The sequence below is a fragment of the Sparus aurata genome, chromosome 1 (assembly GCF_900880675.1).
Source record: "Sparus aurata chromosome 1, fSpaAur1.1, whole genome shotgun sequence".
NCBI classification, from domain to species: Eukaryota; Metazoa; Chordata; class Actinopteri; order Spariformes; family Sparidae; genus Sparus; species Sparus aurata.
In genome coordinates this window covers 9,428,211-9,438,016 of record NC_044187.1, presented here as the reverse complement: position 1 = coordinate 9,438,016, position 9,806 = coordinate 9,428,211, and the positions used below count along the sequence as shown (strand labels likewise).

Below are 9,806 nucleotides of genomic sequence, written 5' to 3'. Positions count from 1 at the left end.
CAAGTTTTTTATCTGTACTTTTTTGGAGCATTCGTTCCAGGAGATGTTCATTTTGTAATTGGGTAGTGTAGAGTAACATCCAGGTAAACTTCCAAGATACAAAAAGGAAATTTCAAACCTACAGAATCTTTTTTGCTGCAGCTCTAGGACAAAGTTTTACTGAACATTTTGCTTCTTTTACTCCCTCTGTCGTCTTTAGTCTTTAGTCAGAGACGCATCACTGACTGTCATCTTTCCTTTAAACTGAAAGTTGTGAGCTGACTAGAACATCAGCTGAAGCTTGTTTGACTCCCCGTTACAGGATGATCCCTGGGAGGATTTAATCGTTCTTAAATGTGCATCTTTATTTAATGGTTCGAGAAAAATCGATTAATAATAAATGATGGTTAGTTGCAGCCCTATATGACTTAATCATGGAGTCTGTGAAGGGCTTCTCTCTTCTAATAAGGGTCATTATATTACCATAAAACCTTTAGTTGTTTTTGAGGTGAGACAGAGACTCTGAGCTTTGTTCTGATACAGATTGCTTTTGTATTTATTGATGACACATGGCAGATCAACACACAGACAAAAGGCAGACAAGCATTCAAAGAAAACACTCAAATTGGCTTTAAGACATCCTGTTTTGACCTTGTGTGAATCTGAAGATGAGCTGAGATGACAGATGATTAAGCAGGTTAAGTTGCACTTGATTTGTTTCTCTGGACTCAAATTATAAAGCTTTCACAGTTAAAAACTGCTCATCAGTGAACACTGATCTGGAAAATAAAGTTTCTCACATGCACACATAAATTACTTAAGGCGGCCACATTCTCAAAATAAATACGTATTAAAACATCCTCCATGTTAAGGCACTTTGGGAATTTTGAATGTCGCAAGAGCAAATAAATACCGCATTTCACATGCAGACATGTAACCAGCTACATGTCAGCATACACATGGGTACAGTGCACAAACAGTTTTATCAAACTGCAGTTAAACAGCGATCACAAAAGCAGCACATCGAGACAACAGCAGAATATTGAATACCTGAATCAGGTACATTCACGGAGGTACCAAACCCACCTGAACAGTTACAGCAATAGAGTTCATCCTTTTAAGAGTAATATCAATCTTTCTGAGATCATTTTTTGGTTTGCATCATACTTGCTACTGTGTTCTCAAATTCAGAAGAGAATCTTTCAGAAAATACAGGCTTGATGAGTTTGTTGTGTTGTTTGTTTACCTCTTGAGGATCGACTGCAAGTTTTTCTTTCTCACTGGGTTCACCCCAGATCTCAGGTCATGTGCAGACCAGGTCCAGAGTTTTTGTTATTTTTAAAAGCCATGTCTTTAAATTCTTTGGTGGCCAATTAAAGAGTTCCAGTCAGGAAAGTTGTCGATCTCTCCGGTTTCATCCAGCTGTTGGTCTCCATGTGTCAGGGTCAACTTGAAGCGTAGACGCACCTTCCGCTAAAAGAAAGAGAGAAATGTGTCAGATTCTTCAGGGAAAAATGAAACAAATGGGCAAAGATAATAAAAAATTAAATTCTAATTAATATTTGCCACATACTACAAACACACTGAAATGTAATGAGTAACATGATAATGTAAATTAACCACACTACCCAAACTCACCTGCTGAGGATTAGCCAATATGAGGACCTGGGAGACGGCAGGTGGAGGCAGGAGGGGGTTGTAAGGAGGTAGGTTTGTCCCTGAGGCTGGCTGAAGTTTCACTAACATGGTCTGGAGGAGAGGAAACAAAATGATTGTTCAACTCATTAACAGAAAACACAGAAATATGAAGTGGACGCCTGGTCCAGGAGGGGGGGCGCCAGTCACATAATACTCTTAAAAAAACACAACTGACGTAAACTACATACATTTATATTTTCATGGCTTATTTCTTCAGTTAGAAGAACGTGAAAGAGTACAACAGACTACATTTTTGAGACTACAACACCACAAACAGACAAACTATTTGCATGATTAAGTAGATAAATGACCTATTAAACATTTTCATGCCATTTTGATCGTAGGTTTTAAAGATGTGTTTGGAATAACTTACCTTTGGAACAGCAGCTTGAAACATAAAGTCTTTCACATGGAGGGCAGATGTGTTCACAGTGGAGATGACGACTACAGCAACACCTGGGTGACCCGGCGGAGAGTCTTTTGCAAAATGAAGAGAGACGTGGATCCCGCCCTGATCGAACACAGTGATCGGCTCGAGGTTACCTACAAACAAGCATGAAGATAACAGAACTTCAGACAGGATATCCAGAAGGCAGTGAACACATAACGGGAAAGGTTGAGAAGTAGAAGTACTAACTAAAAGTAACAACTTTGGAAACATACTCGGTTTGATGGTCTCCATTGGAACAAAGATGTTTTTCAGGGCTTGAGGGGAGCGTGAGTTCTCCTCTAATTTCACTGGAGAGCCCGACACTTCACCGAGTTGTTTCTGTGCTTTGAATGTTGATTCAGACCCTGTAAACTGTTGATCGTGAGGGAGTGACCTGACAGGGGAAAAATCATTTATTAGGTCATCTATACAATAATACTACATTCAAATCAGTGTATACATCAGTGTAATGTAATGATTGTCACTTAGGATTTTAAGAGTCTCCATCCTTACCAAATGTTTGTCCCATTTGATGTTGCACTGCTCCCACCACTCCCACGAGCTCTCAGTACCAGGCATCTCCCTCCGTTCTGCTCAGGATTCTTTATCTGAATGTCTCCATTAAGCTGAAAAGGAAAGGATAAACTCTTTAAAGCATTCTTAAATAAAAATCTCATTTAATCCTTATAACGTCCTGTCTGAACCTCACCTGCAGCAGTTCCTCATAATATGATCTCGACGTCTCTTGAGTCTGTTTTGAGACGCCATTATCCAACTCTGTAATTACAGGAAACCATCATTACATTATCAGAACATCACCATCAGAGAGAACAGACATAGACATAGAAATAGATACAAAGCGGGCAAACCTAATTCATTAAAGTCCTGGTCGGCTACAGGGTCGAAACTTTCCATAAGAGAGGCAAACATGGGCGAAGAGGACTCGAAGGATGGTGGTGAATCAGTTTTTCTGTGCGTCTGTGGAGAGTCCAGTGCTGACAGGTCGATGAGGTGGTAGCTTTTAATCTCTCTGGGACTCGTCGGAGCTGACGGAACACGAAGAAACATCAAATACAAGCAGCACACGGCAGAGGCAAACACAAGGTTAAGGTGTTGTCTACAGGGACTGCTAGCAGAGAAAAAAGGCCAACCTTTAGTTATACCCTCCATTTCTTCCTCACTTCTGCTTCTTTCTCTTCCACCATTACACTCCTTGCTCCCCACTTTTTCTTTGTAGGCATTCACTGCGAGGGTCAGCTCGTCGTTAGCGGCCAGGATCTGTGCCAGAGCTGCGTCGTCGTCCATCGTGTCACTTGCCAGGCGGAACAAGGCGGGCCTCAGTCGGTCACAGCGCTCATATAGGGTCTAAATCGAAGGAAGGAAGCACCTACTGCTGAGAAACACGTCCATACAAACACATTCTCTTCTACAGTGAATGAATATTGATGGAATTGATGAACCTCAGTTTAAGCTCCGGAAAAAAACTGTGTCTCATTCAAAATATTATTGGTAAGTATTAAGCCAATTATTAGCAGGTTTACTGAAAAGATGGACAGTTAATTAAGTCTCAAACATGACCGCAGTGGGCCAGCAGAGGGCGATAGAAGGAAAACAAACACAGGACTTTCAAACAAGCCTCATGTGTGAAACCATGTATGAATGTATCATGTCCAAAATACCTTCACATCGCCACTCGGCCCTAACGAGGTTCCAGTGATTGTGTGCTGCTCCAGTAGATCTCTGAGCTGTTTGGTGCTGCTCTCCACCTCCTTCAGAGTCGATTCACGCTTTGACACTTTCTCTGCCTTCTCCTGCTCCTGAAACACAAAAACACACACACACAAATGAAAACCAAATCTACCTAATGGAAGCAAAGCAAAGATGACCTCCACAGCCCTCCTCACCTCTTTGATTGTGCTTTTAATAAGTCTGTTTGCAGTTTCCAGGTCTTCAGGACGGGCACTTTTTAATAATCTGGCTAACAGCTGATGACACAGAGACACGTTTTAACAGGATGAACGTTTACGTAATTTTAAAAGATGTCTTATTAAACACAAATACACACGGTTGCCTTGTCCTCCTGGTCAAAAACAGAGTCCTCTGTTCTTTGTGGCGGAGGCGCCATTATTACCGTTTGTGGTAACTTGGGATCTTTCTTCACAATACCTACGACAAACAAAAAGAAGTAGAAAATGGCTATATTCCTCCGACAACAACATAATCTTCTGAGCACAGAATTAAGAAGGTTTGCTGTTGTGTGCGTGTTGCATTCAGACCTTGTTTCTTGAGCATGCGGTAGGCTTCCTGAATCTTTGGTTCTTTTTTAAGCCAAAGAGTCCAGCCGTAGAGGACCTCTGTCACTCTGTCTTTAACTTTCTGTGGAGTCCAGGCGCCAAAATACTGCTCAGGAAAGATCAGATCAGTGTCACTACTCACAGACAAACTGTTAGATTCTTGTATTAGTCTCTGATATTATAACAGATTCTGTTTTGTGTTTTTATTTTGTCTTTATTCATTAAATTCAAACACTTTTGGCACTAATTTTGGCACTATGTACTGTAAAATTTGATTATTTTACTTTTCAAAATAAGACACTTAGATGGTATTACATATATCATTACTGTTTTTAACCTATAATTTTAGTCACTTTTTCATATTACAAATCTTTTTGCAGTTTTCTATCGCAGGACATGTATATATCCTTCGACATATATGTTCCTATTGTTTGATGCAAACATATTTAATTGCCATCTTGTTCATTTTCTCAACACTGTTTCTGTATTTTTCTACATGCTTCTGAAAACGCATTTTCGCAGAGATTAAACTTTTCACTTGTGATTTCATTTGAATTGTCTTCTGAATTCTTTTTATCTAATTTTATCTAACATTCTTGGAAGTAATTTGCTGTATTTTATCAAGCAATCTAATGTATTTGATTAGATTTTATAATTGACTTCACAATCTGCTGATTTTGGTAGCTGCCTGTTGTGAGGCACTTTGTTATTTGGGTCCCTATAATACAAAAAAACTGCACACACACACACACATACACACACACACACAAACACGTCTCAAATATAAAAACACACAAAGTGAGATCATTTAGACAAGTATGGCCTAATGAAACCTAATCAGTCAAAGTATTGCTGGTGAAGTCAAATGTGAAGAGAAAAGTTTTCAATTCTGTAGGACATGAATAACTGTACTATCACTTCCTTTTGGCCAATTCACTCAGAGTGCTCTGGTTCACACAACTCATGACTTTGATTTTAGATTTTGGACCAAGCACAATGAGATAGAATGGAATATGCGCAAATGCAAACTTCCCAAAAGTTCCCGAGTTTAAAAGGACAGCTGTGTCTCTATGATTGGTCGTACCTTTGGTGTTAAAACTTTGATGAGTTCATTGAGAAAGCGAAACTTGGCAGCCTCGCTGTGAAACCTCTTTCCACAGTTGTTCATACATGCCTCAAGGACCTGGAAAGCACCAAAGTATAAAAAATCATAAACATAAACTTTTTCTACAATTGAAAATGAGAGAAAAGAGGTCTTGTCTTCTCAGGCAACACAAAGCAGAGAGAGAGAGCAGAATTGTCACAACGTGCTCGTGGTTAACCACCTTTAACTGTCACATGATATGAGGCACATGAACATCCAGAAGCTTCTTTGTGTTTCATTTAATTGTAAAACACTGCAGCTCTCTTTTAAGTATGGATGACAAACACTGTGTCTTCACAGCAGATTTTAATTCAGATTAAGTCCCTCATGTCACTTGGGCCATGTGATAAAAGTTAGTCACAGAGATTCACAGGACTGCCCACACTCACGGTTACAACAAAGACATTTTTTCTTAAAGAATAATCTGATAAATACAGAGTATAACCCATCATAACTGCCTTTAAATTAAAACAAATGAGTACTACTAGTACTACTTTAGATATAAAATAGGGTATAATTAGTAATTTCTTACTGCTGGGAACTTAATAGATGAATGTAGGGTATATGAAACAACAAATAGAAAAAAACTGTGTATAATCTGTGTATTATGTGTAGAGATGAAGAAGCTGATGTCTTACAGTCAGAGCCTGCAGTGCCTCTTTCTCCTGTGGCGACTGGATTTTATGGGAGAGAAGACGAATGGCTACCTGTGGGCTGAAGGCAGAAAATTAAGATATAAATCAAGTTAAAATGCCTGAGGAGACTGCAGGAAGAGAGCATGTTATGACAACACTAAAATAAGTCTTATTCACATAGCTTCCACACATTGCCATGCTTGAGTAACATTAAGAGAAACTGATGAAAACTATGACAAATCGAGCTGGCTTAAAATTTAAATTAAATTACATTTGGAACATTTTATTATATTAATACTGAAAAGGGTAAAACGGGGGTAAAAGTGCAGCAGAGTCTCTCCTCCGTGTTACTACATGGTGTAACTGTGAGGCTGTGACCACAACCTGGATGTGAAGCAACTCTTTCTCAAATGCTACATTTGCGCTGAAGTAACTTCTGGAGAAAATTGAAAACTACAGCTCAGGTTCAGTTCCAGGAGATGATCTGAGAATTCATGTAGGGTTGTGGGAAAGCTCTTAAAATGTAGATAAAAAGACTGTGTTCAGCTTTACCCATCGGCCTCTTGGTTGACAAGCTCGTAAAAGCCCTGGATGCAGTCCCATCTGTCCTCCTGATTATTTGGGTCTGTGGCCTGGCCTGGAAGAATTACACCAGAGAAAACATCCAAAAACTATTTTCATAATGTGCCACAGTAAGATAAAATATATGCAAGACATTTCACAACTTAATAAGAAAGTGAAATGAAAGATAGATATGCATAATACAGGGAAACACTGCCTTTGTTGTACTAATTATTCTTTTAAGCTGTGGAGAGTAACTACTGTATATTCAGGTACTGGTGTGTTTTTTTTAGACAGCTTGACTAATATTCAGTTTTTTTGGCCAATGCCTATACCGATATCCAGGATTTAAAGAATTCTGATATCAATATATTACCTGATATACACACACTTTTTGCAGTTATCCCTCAAATGTGGTTGTCAAACACCTCTGCAAAGAATATGCAATCGAGGCATGATGTGTTACAAAAATGTAAGAATTAGAAATCACTCCAAGCATTGTTTCCTGCACTTTGTTCTTTAAAACGAAACATTTTGGGCACGCAGGTGGTTGAATGGTTAGAGCGCATGCCACATACGCAGCCGACCCCGGTTCGGTTCCAGCCGGGGGTCCTTTGCTGCATGTCACATACCCCTCTCTCTCCCATATTTCCTATCTGTCTACTGCTTAATAAAGGTGTCTATGCCAGAAAAAATCTTTTAAACGAAACGTTTTCATATCAATAATAGGCCTGTATATTTTACACCACAACAGTCATCTGTTGAATCACTGAGCTCCTATTTACTTTGAAGATACAGATGATGCATTGAACAAGATTACAGACTGCTGTTTTAAGGGGTAAAACATATTTTTAATGGTGAGCCGTCTTGAAAACAAGAACTTTGTCATATCTTTTGTGTTTTTAAAAAAGTAAAAGAGGATATGGGAGGATGAAACTTGAACTCATCCGAAGGAAACAAGCCAAAATGTTACTCGTAGGCTAGTTTTGATTCCTTAAGAAGAAAGATCTTCAATGACTGATTAAACTTAATAAACAAATTTACATTTAAAGAAAGCACAATTTCATACTTGTTTACTTTCTTTATATTTGGCTGTCCTTGCCACCTTTCTAGCTTCACACAGTGTTCTGGGGACCTTATTTTCCTCTGAGAAACCGCTTCTTTTAATCAGTTATGGACAAATACATATTTCTTAGTTTGTTTTACTACCTCATTAATATTGTGAATACTTAAATTCTGAGTTTTCAACTACACAGTGCCCCTTTAACTGACAAGAAAAGTATTCACATTACATTTAGCTGTCACATTTAACTAAAGTACATTTTACTGCTTACTTGTGTAGTTTTCAGTGTATTTTCAAATGCATCCTTCGTGGTTTTGCTGTTTTACTCAGATAATCTTCAGAAACAACCAACAACTGGAGACTTTTAGCTAACGTTAGCTAAAAACAACCGTTGGTATCATTTTGATGTAAATGTGCGCGCGCACCGTTGGAGCGCGCACATAACACGGCGCTCGTGGGGCACGCGCACGGTCCCACTAACTTCCTGTTTTAACTTTCTGCACAATGACAAACTAATTTATAAAAGTTTAACAACAAACACACACATGCAGAATTCACTCGTAAATATAACGTGTGAAAGTCCGACTGACGCGACGAGCTGACGGCTAACGTGACGCCAGCAAACAGAGCGGCGACAGTTAATTTCAGATATGGAGTGATGAGACGTTAGCTTGCGTCACGTCGGGTCTGTACACAACAACAACAAGATTCAACACTCCGTATACATACTGAGCAACGACTCCAAAGTTGGCTGGCTGTCACCGGTCGCCATTGCTGTCAGTCGCTTGCAGTTCCAGATGTGTGTGGTTGCTGGTGCGAGTGCGTGTTTCTGAAGGAAGCGGGGGTGTCAAACTGCTGCCGCCTGAGCCGACATGTGACACTCACGCCCTGTCAGTCACACTGCTGACACACCGGCCCCTCGCTGTGACACACCCCCTTCTCTCTGCATCAGCACAGGGAGGAGAGGCTGTCATGGAGACTCAACTTCTCATTGGAGGGGCAAATTTTGTATATTTACAATATCGATGAGGTAATAATACACACTCCTTAATCCATAATTGAATAAACAAGTTGTTCTTTAGAGGAAAATAAGGTCCCCAGAACACTGAAACCAGAAAAGGTGGCAGGGTCCGCCACATGTAAACAAAGTAAAAACAGTATGTAATTGCGTTGTCCTTTAAGGTCAGTTTGTTGATTACTATAAAATGTATAAAATAAAAATCCCTCACTGAAGATCTTTCTCCTTCAAGTAATTAAAACTAGCCTACAAGTAACATAACTGTTGTTTAAGTCTCATTACCAACATTTTGGCAGGGTCTGCCAAATGTAAACAAAGTAAAACAGTATGTAATTACGTTGTCCTTTAAGGTCAGTTTGTTGATTACTATAAAATGTATGAAATTTCTCCTTAAAGTAATCAAAACTAGCCTACGAGTAACGTAACTGTTGTTAAAGTCTCATTACCAACATTTTGGCAGGGTCCGCCAAAATGTAAACAAAGTAAAACAGTATGTGTTGTCCTTTAAGGTCAGTTTGTTTTTTTCCAACATTAATTTGTTTAGTTTGTTTAGGCATAAAAAAAGTGAAGATATTTGTCTTCTGATTAAAATGTGTTACCGAAAATTACACAGTGCACCTTTAATTTTTGAATTGCAAGTAAGGAAAGGTCTTCAAGTACTTTTCTTTGTCACTGCAAATGACAATTTAAGCAAAATCACTAGTTGTGTTTCCCTTTGCCTAATATTCCAGGTAATATTATGCCTTTATAAGTTCATAGTGATAAAAATATACTTAAGCAAAAACAATATTTTGGAGTAGTTTCACACACTAAAAATACGCTCAACACTTTGGTAAAAGTACCACTGTAATAATCTAAGAGTACTCCATCACATGTAAAAGAATAGCATAGGATCCCACGAGTGTTGCATTATATATGTTACTGAATTCTTAATCCTGATGCATTCATGTGAAAGTAGCATTTTACCATCATAGCTGGTTGAGT

The 9,806-nt window shown here is 38.9% G+C and overlaps 1 protein-coding gene across 2 annotated transcripts; it reads right to left on the bottom strand.

The window, feature by feature from the left end:
• Positions 1–507: 507 nt before the first annotated feature.
• Positions 508–8,727, bottom strand: LOC115584824 (ADP-ribosylation factor-binding protein GGA3-like). 2 transcript variants are annotated; one of them, XM_030422623.1, is made up of 16 exons: positions 8,534–8,727; positions 6,733–6,817; positions 6,184–6,259; positions 5,486–5,584; positions 4,384–4,507; positions 4,173–4,273; positions 4,012–4,092; positions 3,787–3,924; positions 3,259–3,472; positions 2,977–3,153; positions 2,817–2,884; positions 2,621–2,733; positions 2,341–2,501; positions 2,051–2,220; positions 1,618–1,728; positions 508–1,452 (listed from the first exon to the last, which is right to left on the bottom strand). In XM_030422623.1, exons 1-16 carry the CDS (start codon positions 8,574–8,576, stop codon positions 1,333–1,335), a joined length of 1,881 nt encoding a protein of 626 aa, XP_030278483.1. In that variant the 5' UTR covers positions 8,577–8,727; the 3' UTR covers positions 508–1,332. The 2 variants fall into 2 exon arrangements, with proteins under 2 accessions (XP_030278483.1, XP_030278494.1); XM_030422634.1 differs by lacking the exon at positions 8,534–8,727 and adding an exon at positions 8,076–8,222.
• Between the last annotated feature and the right edge of the window lie 1,079 nt (positions 8,728–9,806).